Source organism: Dreissena polymorpha, chromosome 16 (genome assembly GCF_020536995.1).
Source record: "Dreissena polymorpha isolate Duluth1 chromosome 16, UMN_Dpol_1.0, whole genome shotgun sequence".
Classification (NCBI taxonomy): Eukaryota; Metazoa; Mollusca; class Bivalvia; order Myida; family Dreissenidae; genus Dreissena; species Dreissena polymorpha.
This window is the reverse complement of record NC_068370.1, coordinates 12,675,012-12,688,626: the sequence shown is the minus strand read 5'-3', so window position 1 is coordinate 12,688,626 and position 13,615 is coordinate 12,675,012. Positions and strand designations below refer to the sequence as shown.

At 35.0% G+C, this 13,615-nt stretch overlaps 2 protein-coding genes across 2 annotated transcripts in view; one reads left to right on the top strand and one right to left on the bottom strand.

Annotated features, from left to right (window-relative positions):
- LOC127862181 (twist-related protein-like) overlaps positions 1-3,817 on the bottom strand; it is an 8,083-nt gene extending 4,266 nt beyond the window's left edge. The window contains exon 1 of the mRNA XM_052401185.1: positions 3,667-3,817. The gene's annotated coding sequence lies outside the window, so the exon portion shown is untranslated. The remainder of the gene's footprint in view (positions 1-3,666) is intronic.
- Positions 3,818-6,687: 2,870 nt separating this feature from the next.
- LOC127862442 (alpha-1,3/1,6-mannosyltransferase ALG2-like) lies at positions 6,688-13,556 on the top strand. Its single transcript, XM_052401563.1, has 3 exons — positions 6,688-7,265; positions 10,769-10,969; positions 12,695-13,556. The coding sequence occupies exons 1-3, from the start codon at positions 6,770-6,772 to the stop codon at positions 13,201-13,203; spliced, it is 1,206 nt and encodes a 401-aa protein (XP_052257523.1). The 5' UTR covers positions 6,688-6,769; the 3' UTR covers positions 13,204-13,556.
- Positions 13,557-13,615: the final 59 nt, after the last annotated feature.

Here is a 13,615-nt window from a genome sequence, read left to right as displayed (position 1 = left end):
AATGTTGCCATACATTATGTTCATGCTCACGGTAAAAGAATTCATCAGTGACGATCGGTCGCCTTAGCACGAGGGTTAGATATTGTTACATCTTTTTGCATGTGCAAATGGTGAAACGCGTTATAATTCTAATTTAATGTTAATATCAACATTCGATATGGGTGCAAACACCAGGAAAACATATATTGAACTCTAACAAAAAGATGTGTTTGTGAATGGCAAAGCCCCCTACTGCCCTTTGAAGCCTCATGGCAGCTATTATAGGGAAAATTGGTCCGGTAGGTAGACTCACACACCAAAAATAAGGTCATTATCTAAAAGCGTTTCAGAAAAATCCGGAAAAGTGTTATTTTAGATATAAAAAAAAATAAGAAAGGCCCGTAACTAAAAAATCAACGAAACTCAGTTTAATCTGTAAGCCATGAAGTTAGACCAACATACAAAAAATTAGGCCAGCATATGATAACGCTTAGGAAAAAAAGTCCAGAAAATTGTTATCCAAGAGATAATGTATAAGTCCAAGGTCCAAAACTTTGTAAAAAAAACACTGGACAGGAACGAAACTCGAACTTGATCTGTAAGTCATGTAAGTAGTAAGTGCAAGCGCTTTGGAAAATACATAGTTCAGAAAACTGTTATTAAAGTGAAAATTTATAAGACCAGGACCCGTTACTTCGTCAAAATTCAATGGTCCGGAACGAAACTCGAACTTGATATGTAAGTCATTTAGAGTTGTAAGTTTATGCGTTTTACATAAATCAAATTGTTAATATTTTACGTTGAATGATGCTGAGAATTCGACTATTGTAGTGATTTTTTTAAATTTCTTATGGTTTGTATTTTTGTATTAATCAATTTCAACAAAATCCGTTAAGGAATAATGAAGCTATATTGGTTCAATACGTATTGCGTTAGAAAAGTCTCCAAGTGCATGCTGTCATATCATTAAGTTTTATTGTTTAAAAATGTCCATATTTTAAAAAGTCAATAACAAAATACCAAATCTCCTAGTCAAAATTTTTCTCAAAAAAAAAAAAATGACGTTAACTAATCCCATTATGAACCTATGAGAGTAATTTTCATAAGGCTGCATATCGAACTGAAATAAATTTCCTATCATTAGCATAACCCTATGCAATGTCAATTCCAATTTTAAATGTCTCCTTGCATATGGAAACGAACGACATTGGAAATTTATTTTGTATGTTTATTGTGTTTGTATTTGCAGAGAATATACCTTAGGGATTTAAGTTATAGCACAATCGGTTCAGTAATTATTTGCTTCCATAAGAATAATACAAAAATGTCAGTTTAAATCGATTGATTTTCCAAAAAAAATACAATGGGCAGAACCTTTCACCCATATATTCCATGTGTCATTTATTCTCCATTAAAGGTAACAAATATAAGCTGCATATATTTTATCATCATCTCGTTTTCATAGTGATTCAAAATGAGTAATCATGCATAAGTTTTATTATACTTAGTATTTATATATGATATATGTGATATAATATCATATATGATAAAACAACAGTCGCTTATAATTCTGCACAAAACACAGTTCAATTACTGATGAAAATGTTTTGATTTTTTTATTTAAAAAATAAGTAACTTGACACACACGTGCCATTTTATGTTGGAAAGAGATGTTACTGTTTTATTTATTGGAGAATAACATTCGGAAATAAAATATCCAGGTACAGTCTTTAAGGTACACGGCTGATATATTTGCGTTTTAATAAAAAGGGTCAAATGTCGAATTAAATAATAAATAAACAGTTCAAATATGGATTTTCTTAGTTTATAAAGTTACATCACTCTAGTAGCTGAACTTTCTTAGATAATCGGGACACACAAATCCGACTTACGGACGGAATAGTGGGACGACCGGGTATACTGGGATAATCTAAATCTCTCTTAAAGTGGGAGAGTACAATTAAAACGTAACAAAAACTATCTCTGACAAACCGCATATGTCTTAAGGTCCGGCAATCGTATGGTAGATCGCGATACCGGTAATGAATACAATTAGGCCTCCCTTCGACATAATCAAGGCATTTATAATCAAGCCTTTATATAGCACTCATGGAAATATTCATATTCTGCCAATGTCATACATTTCTTTTAATGTCCCCTGTTCTAGTATAAATAATCAACTAAAGACCTTTTTTAAAGAAACTTTACTCTCAAATGCCGCAAAAAGCACCGCTAATGACAATACTAGGTCCTTTGTTGAATAACTATAGTTTCTCAAGGGGGCATCTGAAACCGGAAATACTGCAATACAAATCTTAGAGGCGACGATGTAATACGAACAAAAATGAAATGGATATTAAAGGGATATTATTAATACGCTCACCCATAAAGATTCCACATTTAAATAAATGTTCATATGCAGGCTCTACAGATATTTAACAATAGGTTTATGCCATGCAATTAACCCCACGAATATTAAAAATCTGTATTAAGGTTTCGAAGTTGACTTCGCTAAATTGTTATTACAGTGAGTATGCCCTTTAGCTGTGATATTATCTTCTTTCATCATAGTTTAAATCTTAAATGACATTAACCCGTTGAGTAAAGAAAGGCAAAAAGAAAACTCGTTGACCTAAGAAATTGACCTTTTCAAACACTCGTAAATATAGGACTATCTTAAGATTTCGGATTGCTATATACATAAGTGAATCTACAGAAAATGCACATTAGTTTACTTTGATAATTAGTTGTATTTTTTTTCGAAATTATTTCCAAATAAACGAACTTAAATTTTACATGTCAGCGTCGTAGTAATTGTAAACGTGTGGTGCCTTCTCATTTCATTGGTATTTCTAGAAAAGGCTCATTGAGGAGGACCAAGCAAATAATTTCACCAATACCCGTTTTCAAGAAGGTTTGTAAACTATTTCATAGTAAACATGCGTTTAAGTAATTCTAATTATAAATGCATGACGCCTGTGTTAGTTAAGACTTTGCAAAATTGTAGATTCCATCACAAATGATATTCTTTATTGTCATTTAACAAAAATAAAAGAACGTTAGAGAGCCCCGGTCTAAAAAGATGTTTGCCCATGCCACTGCATTTTCGTACATAAATGGTACCTTTTCTAAACTAATCAGACGCCTAACATGATGGAAACATAAAATGAAATGTTTTTACAGCATTATCAATACAGCCAATGTTAATAATAATGAATAATGTTTATGTTTTATATTAAAATCTTGTGCGTCGAATATCTACCGCTTCTTTCAGCATTTTGTTTCATTAAAATCTAATTATTATTTTTAGACAACGTATGTTAAATACATCTATTTAATAATTATTTTAATTAGATCGTTATACATAAGTAGTTACAAATGAACATGTTGCTATTATACTGAAGATGAGCTTCACGTTTTATTTGTTTAAAAATACAGTTAATAAATTTAATTTCATGCGTAGTACTGTTTATTTCATTCGTGGCATTTTTATTTGAATAAATATACTACCAATCGATCGCTACTTATTAAGGCATCGGTTGACACAAACATGTTTACAAAAGTTATTTAATTAGCACGACCACTGTATTTTTTGTACTGGATACCAACTACCTAGGAACATGCAGAAACAAAACTAGACGTGCTATTAAGCAACTTATGAACACAAATAAACAAAAAATAACTTGCCTTAAATTAAGTAGCATTATTCCTCGACGGACGCATCGACAGCGATTCAGTTAAGTCGCCGTGGTTGCACCACAAGTAGCAGCACTTCGCACGAGCATTGCCCATTCGCACTTCGACCGTGATTGGAAAGCTACCATCCAATGAGCGTGTGGACTCAATCCCACAATCAAATCAAAAGCGCGTCGTTTGTGTTCCGTCAATAATTGCAGAGACCTTCGCGGATAGAGAATGAGGAATTAGCGATTTCGCTGAATACAATAACATACAAAATACGCTGTACAAAATATGAATCCACATACAGATCAATTTTCACAACACGAATAGCAACAAAAATAAGTTATTCGCGACCGTGCATCTTTTTTTTTCATCAACCTAAAGTGTGTATATTATAATTGTTTTACGTTTTTGTTATGTGTGTAGTAAATGAGTTCTGTCTAAGGAGCAGTTTTGTCCTATTTAAACATGTGTTTGCTGTACACGTTGTTTGTCAGATATTGACCCGGATCAGATGAGAAGTCGTGTCAAATAGCGATCGGTAAATTATCTGACTACCGGTAATCAATTATCCATAAATTAAATATAAAAGATGAGCAAGGGCCATTAGACGCTCACTAGTGCACAAACTAACTCACAAAATACTTATAAAGAAAACTCCTCACACCGACAGCCATGTCGTTTAACAAACCACAACCATTTTCGATATTATTTCATATATCATAATTACGCCTTTTCAATCTTCTGAGATATGTTAATGGTTTTGAATTAAGCCACAAAACAAAACTTCTTCGTTCCATTGCGAGCATGGTGTTCTCTCATCGGAGAAGTTATTACAACAAATATTCTGGCTTAGTCAGGGAGTACTCTCGTGGCCCAGCTTTTGACCACACATTACCGAGTTTGGAACTAGGCCGAGGTATCATTTAAAAAATGTTATAACTAATTTTCCTTGAGATTGGTATATAAATGTTGCTATTGAATGTTCACACGTTGTTTCCTTTTATTTTGACCTAGTTTTTATCACTAGTGACCCAGTTTTGAACTCGGCCGAGATATCATTTGGGTATATGGTCTGTAGAAGTTTCATGAAGATATTGCAATAAAGGTAACCTCAAAAATTCACAAAGTTCAAAAACTTTTCTTTAATTTGACTTAACGACCTAGTTTTTGAACCAACATGGCCTTTCAAATTTGGTCGGAATACAATTTGGGATACATCTTCTGGCAAAATATAATGAACATTGAGCAAAGAATGTGGCCTCTACGGTGTTCACACGCATTTTTTATAAACGTGACCCCGTTACCTAGTTTATGAGCCCGCGTGACCCAGTTTCTCGATCGATATATCATTGGGACAAATGCTGATATAGTTTCAAAATGAATGGGCTATACATGTGGCCTTTACAGTGTTCACAAGCCTTTTCTATCCTTTCACCTACAAACCTGGTGTTTGACCCGACTTGACCTCATTTTGATTTGCCCATATATTATTATAAAAAATGCTCTGATATAGTTTCGTAAAATTAGGCTTTAAAATGGCCTATTGAGTGTGCACAAGCTTTTCCTTTATTTGACCTAGTCAAGAAGTATTTTTCACCAATGACCGAGTGTCAAACACTTCATCGAAATGTTATTGGGACAATTTCCCTGACCAACTTTCATGAACTTCTGGCATTAAATGTGGGCTCTAATTGACTTTATTAAAACCTGGTGACCTATTTTTTTACCTAACGTGACCCAGACTAAACTTAAACACAAGGGCTGTTTGTAAAACATGCATGCCCCCCATATGGGCTCTCCGTTGTAGTACAGCCATTGTGTGAATATGTTTTTGTCACTGTGACCTTGACCTTTGACCTAGTGACCTGAAAATCAATAGGGGTCATCTGCCAGTCATGATCAATGTACCTATGAAGTTTCATGATCATAGCCATAAGCGTTCTTGAGTTATCATCCGGACACCATTTTACTATTTCGGGTCATCGTGACCTTGAAATTTGACCTAGTGACCTGAAAATCAAAAGGGGTCATCTGCGAGTCATGATCAATCTACCTATCAAGTTTCATGATCCTAGGAATAAGCGTTCTTCAGTTATCATCCGGAAACCATTTTACTATTTCGAGTCACTGTAACCTTGACCTTTGACCTAGTGACCTGAAAATCAATAGGGGTCATCTGCGAGTCATGATCAATCTACCTATCAAGTTTCATGATCCTAGGCCTAAGCGTTCTTGAGTTATCATCCTGAAACCATTTTACTATTTCGGGTCACTGTGACCTTGACCTTTGACCTAGTGACCTGAAAAACAATAGGGGTCATCTGCGAGTCATGATCAATCTACCTATCAAGTTTCATGATCCTAGGCCTAAGCGTTCTTGAGTTATCATCCGGAAACTATTTTACTATTTCGGGTCACTGTAACATTGACCTTTGACCTAGTGACCTGAAAATCAATAGGGGTCATCTGCGAGTCATGATCAATCTACCTATCAAGTTTCATGATCCTAGGCCTAAGCGTTCTTGAGTTATCATCCGGAAACCATTTTACTATTGCGGGTCACCGTGAACTTGATCTTTGACCTAGTGACCTCAAAATCAATAGGGGTCATCTGCGAGTCATGATCAATGTACCTATGAAGTTTCATGATCCTAGGCCCAAGCGTTCTTAATAAAAACAAACTTTCTGACACAGTTTTATGAACATGCGCTAATAACTGGACCTCTAGAGGCATATATTGACAGCGAACGACGCACGACGAAAATTTGGCGATCATCACAACTCACCAAGTCGTTCTTATGCGAGCTAAAAGTAAATATTGTACAATAGCAATGGACAAAATATAGGACACACATCATAATTATAGGAAAACATAGCAGGCCTTTCAAAATATAGGATTACTTTCCTTAATATAGGAAAATAACAAGGAAATATTTTACAGCCTGATATTTATAGCCTGTTACAGTTTGTTGGAGTGTAACCTCTGACTAATGAAAGTTAATTTCTTCGTAAGATTGAAAAGCAACTATCAACTTCCGGTACACGATCGCTGACTGACTTTGATGTCAGTTTTTTGCATTTGTTACATTTTCAGTTCGTTAAACAAATGGTGAAAGTAGTTTTCTTGCACCCCGATCTAGGCATCGGAGGTGCTGAAAGAGCGGTGGTGGACGCAGCACTAGCGTTGAAATCTCGGGGACACAAAGTCGAATTTGTGACAGCTCATCACGATCCCAACCATTGCTTCCAAGAGACGAAAGATGGTAACTTTACAGTTACTGTTGCTGGTGATTGGCTTCCAAGAAATATTTTTGGACGTTTTTATGCAGTGTGTGCTTATATAAGGATGGTATATGCAGCCATATACCTTGTGTTATTTAGTGACATATGCTATGATATAATCTTTTGTGACCAAATTTCTGCCTGTTTGCCAATTTTACGGTGTTCCAGTGCTAAAGTATTATTCTATTGTCATTTCCCCGACATGCTGTTAGCAAAGCATGACAGTTTATTGAAAAGAATATACAGGGCGCCACTGGATTTGTTAGAAGAATGGACAACGGGACTCGCCCATGTTGTGCTTGTAAACAGCAAATTCACAGGTATTATTGCTTAAATATTCAGTTTTTCTTGAAATTGCACATATTAAAGTAAAAAAATACCCAGAGAGCCTTGTTGAAAAAAAAAGAAATGCAAACAATGTTTGTATAGCTTTTTTGTGTTCAAGAAACACTTCCAGCTAAAATTTCTTTATAATCACAGTGCCTTCCCCAGGCCATTTAAGCGCCCCTTGCCGGGGCGCTTGAATTTCGAAATCAGAATCCCCGGGGCGCTTGAAATTTTCCGATCAGTGTATTCTTAAGTAAAAGAAAGTGGAGATTGTCCAAAAAAATCAAGGTTTCCCTATCAGTGTATCAATATTCCCTGTTTTAAAAGAGCACTCGGTACCTACTTTCACAAGTAATCGCCATAAACACCACATGGGGTAATGGATAATCCACTGATAAGGAATAGCATGACGCGCGTATCGATTATTCTAGCCACATTACACGGTCATTTAAATGCTGACAAGGATGTATCTGGTAACTTTCCAGTCGTCAAACTGTGAAGTTCATCGTCCAATCGGTAACGCGAATGCTTATGAGGGCGGGGTTAAATATCGACCATTATTTTTGATTGACGTCGGGCATGAAGTACGAGTTTATCGCAGCTTGATTAGCAAGAAGTTGTACCATTTGAGTAATATAAAACCGGTAATTAGTACAGTACAGAACATGAAAGACGGTTTCGGGCATCATCATCACACCTTTTTACTGTAAACAAGTGTTACCTATGACTCATAATTAATACGAGAAATTAATTGCAAGTGGTAAACAATTAATTATTATAGCGAGTAAGTTGTGCAAATGACTCCCGGTTACAGTTATGTGATAACAATTTATTTAATTCCAGTACATGTATATTTCAACATGTCCATTTATAGAACTGATTCACTTCGTTTTTCTGACATTTATTCGACACGTAATGCGCTTTAACAAATTTTCGTTGAATTAATAACGCACACTTGTATATGTTTCGTCCGATAATCGATAGTTAGAAGACTGATGATGGCAACCGGCCGTGATCCGCGTGGACAACGTGAATTTCATGCATAATTCCGTCAAAACATTTATTCGACTCGTAAAGTGTGTAAACAAATTATCGTATAATTTATAACGCAACGGTTAATATTTGTTGAAATCTCAAATGGGAATAATTAAATTTGTAATCCGAAACCCATTACCGTAAGTCGATGTTAACGCGTTTTTAATCCGAAACACACTTCCGAATGTAAATGTTACCGCAACGTTAAATATTTTTGCTTCAAATTAGCAGTGCAAATTTATTTTGTGTCGAATCTTTTTCTCAATTAAAAAGAGCGCGAAAATTATGCAGCATGTACAGCGTCGCGTCTATTGCATACCAAAGACCTATAGATTACAAATAATCTATAGGTCTTTGTGCATACAAATGGCGTGTATTGAGCGTTTTAACAAGCACACAACAGGTCAGGGGATTGACGCATATTCAGAGGCAATATTTCATCAAATCTATTAATAGTCACTTAAAAAATGGCAAGGTTTGTGTTAAAGAAACGAGAGCGCCGATGGCGCTGAAAGCATAGTTGCAAGATACAGGGAAGATGCTGCTGAAGTAAATGTTTAGGTCAAAATATACTAAATAGTTTCCTTATATGTTTCGATGTAAAAGCGACAACTTTGAGCGAAAATAAATACAACATTTTGCACAAAGAGACCCCCATAACCATACCTTTTCTTGACGGGCATTCTTAGCTGAATCGATTTAAGCAATAAAAAAGATTTGTCATGTTCAAACCAAAAACAAATTCGACTCAAATCAAAATCGACTGTTTTTGCGCCTTTTTCGGCCGTTTTCTAGTGGATTGTAACCTTTTGCAGTGCCATTTTTTACTTTAATCTCCAACTTTATCCTATTTCAGGGATTAAGTAGTGAACACCTATGCTTCCCCTATCAATATCTCCAAACGATAAAACCAGAACAAAGTGTACAACATGCCTTCGAGGAAAATATGATGATTTGTTTAGAAAGTACAGCCCTTCATGACTCGATTATTTAGTATATTGTAGCCTTAACGATTGCTGACATCACGAGTCGCCCCCCTTGTTAACAAAATGCTTTAGAAACGGGAATTCCAAATAGTGACGAATGTGAATGGTTACAAAATGACATAACTATGAAAATAAATACGTAGAATTACATTATTTCACGCATACCATTATGCAACCATCCGTATTCTTTTCCGACTTGATACATTTACAGCTTTCCATTTAATATTTTACAGACACAGCACTCGTCCAGAATTCACGCGAATCCATTAAATCCGATGCCACATTTAAACCGTTAACTCTACTCGTAACGTAAATTTCTGGCTCAAAGTAAAACATTTTAACTTCAATTAACACATCTCTTACTTTTAAACTCTACTTCATCAAATCCATAGAAAGGCACGTCAGAATCCATGTCATAAATCAGAAAACATTCATCGTACTCCGCCATTTTTTTACACATTTTCAAAGAATAAAAGTGCTTTATGCCCCACTTCCTGCTGAGAATATGTTTTAATTTCTATTTATAATTAACCGATGAAATGTTCCATATACTTTAACCAGGGCCTTATTAATTCAGTTATGTAAACATTTGACCTCTCACAGAACAGTAAACGAAGGAAATAGAAATTGGGATCCCATATAGATCTAAATTAGGTGTGAGGTCACTATCAACAAGAACAGAATTGTTTTACGAACGAAATTTGTTCTAGGTTATAAGAAGATTTTTTGACATAAAACGGTCTTAGAAAAATTCACTAAAAACGGTGTCAGTAATATTCTTGGAAGAAAACGTTAGAAAAACGTTTCCCTCCAAAAAATTGTAAGAATTACCATATGCTAAATTAAATAGATATTTCGTCTGATTTTTGATCAGGTAAGGCTTCAGAAAGGTTAACCGACCGATGTGGATTTTCAAAATGTGGTATATACCTTAAGCATAGGTGCAAGCACCTATGCTAAAAACTGAAAGCTTTTATCGTAAATATTTACCAGAAAAAGATTGATAAAAACGGAATAAACGGGATTATCGGGTAATAAATAGAAACTTGAAAAATAGTAAGTATACAGTAATAGAGTCGGGTTGAAACGGATGTATTGGGGAATCGTTTGAGTCGGGATTTTACTATCTGTGCGGAAAAGTTTTAAAACAATTAAACAATATAAAAAAAAATATTTTTTTAAATGACTGGGGGATTTTATTTTTTTGAAGAGTCATAGCGCACCAAATGACGTCTTTTGACGCTGTTTTTCTTTGAGTTATAACGCACCACAGAACGTGAATAGACACGTTTAATTTAAAAAAAAAATCAACGTAAGGAGGGGACACCCCTCCCGAACCCACCCCCGGTCGGCCCCGGGGCGCCTGAACAAATTCCTGGGGAAGGCACTGAATCATACCTTGTATGAATAATTAGACATAATATGGGGATTCTATATGTTTTTTAGTAATAAAGAAAACATTAATTTTGTTTCAGCATCTGTATTTAAGAAAACATTTCGAAGTCTCTCTTCGTGTGAGCCAGCTGTACTGTATCCTATACCTGACTTCTCAGCATTTCAAAAACCTGTCGCACAACCTACTGATGACCTAATTCCTAGCAACAAGAAGTTAATCTTCCTTTCCATCAACCGATATGAGCGAAAAAAGAATCTTGCCCTGGCAATTCAAGCTTTTGGTAAGAATTATTAAAAATCTCTGTTAACTCAGGGATGTAATTTTCTGCGGATTTACGCGGATTTGGTTGACCCAGGGTCATTTTCGCGATTCATGTAAATTCATAAAAAAACAAGAGCTGTCAGAGGACAGTGCGCTCGACTATTTGAGTGCTTGACAGTATAACGTAAGCCATCATGGGGTAATTGTTCAAATTATTCAATAAGGTCAAGGTAATAGTTCAGGTATATTTTCCACAATCTATTGAACATTTGTAAAGACATAAAACAAACTAAATATATATTATTTCAAGTTTGATAGCAATAGCTTGGGTGGGAAGTTTGGATGGTCCTTTAAAAATAAAGTAAATAAATAAAAAAGGAAAAAAAAAATATTTAGGAGGGGTTGAGAGGGTGATATAATGTGGAGTGTGGTCATTTATTAGATGATCTTTTAAAAATAAAAAAAGAAAGAAAAAAATTGAGGGGGGGGAGCAGGGATTCTGGGTTGGGGCGTGGGGTATTGTTTCGGTGGAATCCATTGTGGTATTCAGGTAAGTGTTGTTTTATCAGAGTATTAATAAAATCTGATCATAAATAAAGAAATTATGGCAATGTAACTAAAGTAATATGCATATTGTAAATTGAAAAAGGGCCATAATTCTTAGAAAATGCTTGATACAGTTGTCTGCTCTTGTTTAAAGATTGGGGTCATGTTGGTAAAGAAGTTTGCAAAATATGAAAGCAATATGTCAAGGGACATTGAAAATATTTGAGGTGGTACGCAAACTTAAACATAGATTTATCAATAATATGCATATTCTAAGTGAAAAAAGGGCCATAATTCTTACAAAATGCTTGATACAGTTGTCTGCTCTTGTTTATAGATTGGGGTCATGTTGGTAAAGATGTATGCAAAATATGAAAGCAATATGTCAAGGGACATTGAAAATATTTGGGGTGGTACGCAAACTTTAACATCTTCACGCTAACACCGACACCGGGGTGAGTAGGATAGCTCCACTATATATATTTCATATATAATAGTCGAGCTAAAAATGGATGAGCGGGTACAACAAATTCTGGGAGTATATTTCATGAGCAGCCGAAAAAAGCGAGGCCGCGAAACCTCTTCGTATATAACACTGATAGATTCTGCCATTGTAAGCGTTTGTAAGTTGAACATTGTTACAGTGTTGACCTTATATCAAATTTAAAGACATTGAGCTCAAACAAAAGATTGCCCTCATCGTTCACAGGGATCGGAACACACATTGGTTTTTATCACAATAAATACTGGTTACTTTGCATATGTTAAATGTGAAGTTAAAAAGGTTTTCAAAAATAAAATCTTTTTATTAAGTTTAAGATGGTGTTTATTAAAATGTCTGTTTAGGTTTGTCATTGCTTTATGCACACGATTCGCGTTGTCAAAATCAGTATACGGAATTTTCCCCTCATACTTTACTTCCATCACACACATGAAACTACAGCTATAACAAAACTTGTGGCTCATATTCTATGGCATTATAATTTGAAAGACTCACTTTGATAACATGAATATGATTTGAAACACTTGTCTTGCTAGCATTTTGGGAATGTGTATATATTTTGTTAACATTTTCATTCATGAAATTAGTGTACATTCATCTGCATTAGCAGGATAGCAAGTCTTACTTTAAGTGTACTATTTATATCAGGTCAATGCCATATTATCGTTTCATATATATGTATTTGTTCATTTTCAGGTCAACTAAAGGACAAGATATCCAAATCTCAGGGCGATGGAATCCACCTTGTTATGGCCGGAGGGTATGATGAAAGAGTTACTGAAAACAAGGAGCACTACCTTGAACTTCGTCATCTCTGTAAAAAATTTGGGGTCACAGATGACGTTACATTCTTGAGGTCGTTTAGTGATGCTCAGAAACTCACGCTTTTGCAGTATTGTCATTGCCTTCTGTACACTCCTGATAACGAGCACTTTGGCATAGTGCCCATTGAAGCCATGTACATGTGTTGCCCAGTCATTGCCTGTAAAAGCGGAGGACCGTTAGAAACTGTGGTGGACAGCAAGACTGGGTTTCTTCGTGAAGGCAGGCCGGATCAGTTTGCAGAGGCAATGGAAAGATTTGTTGACGATCCAAAACTGGGAAAATCACTAGGGGAAAATGGCAGAAAACATGTGGAACAGAAATTTTCCTTTAAAACATTTACTGACCAGTTAGATGAGGTTATTACTGATTTGGTTAAGTAAAATATATGATGCTATTTTCAGTTGGAATGTCACACAAATGAATGCAGATAATGTTCAACGCTAGAGAATAAGTTTCGCACTTACGTAAACTTCCATCATTTTCATTGCAGTTGGATTGTATACATGTATATTTTGACAGCAGTTTAGTTAATGTCTATATTAAATATACATGTGCTTAGCTACATTCTTGTATATAAAATGCATTTTTTTTAAATAATTTATTCAAGTTCATTAATTTATTTTTCACTGGTGATGGTTATACATGTATGTACATATTTACAATGCATAGCAAAATAATTATGTTTAAACAATATTTTATTGGTGTTAGTAATTAAAGATGTATAAATACAATAGTTCATATTATTGTTCAATCAATTAAACTATCCTAATAAGATTTCTCCTTAAGAAAGGT

Excerpts from the sequence above, each read along its gene's own strand:
- LOC127862442 (XM_052401563.1), top strand. The coding sequence starts at position 6,770 with ATGGTGAAAGTAGTTTTCTTGCACCCCGATCTAGGCATCGGAGGTGCT. Across the intron at positions 7,266-10,768 it reads TGTAAACAGCAAATTCACAG|CATCTGTATTTAAGAAAACA; the intron begins GTATTATTGCTT and ends ATTTTGTTTCAG. Across the intron at positions 10,970-12,694 it reads CCTGGCAATTCAAGCTTTTG|GTCAACTAAAGGACAAGATA; the intron begins GTAAGAATTATT and ends GTTCATTTTCAG.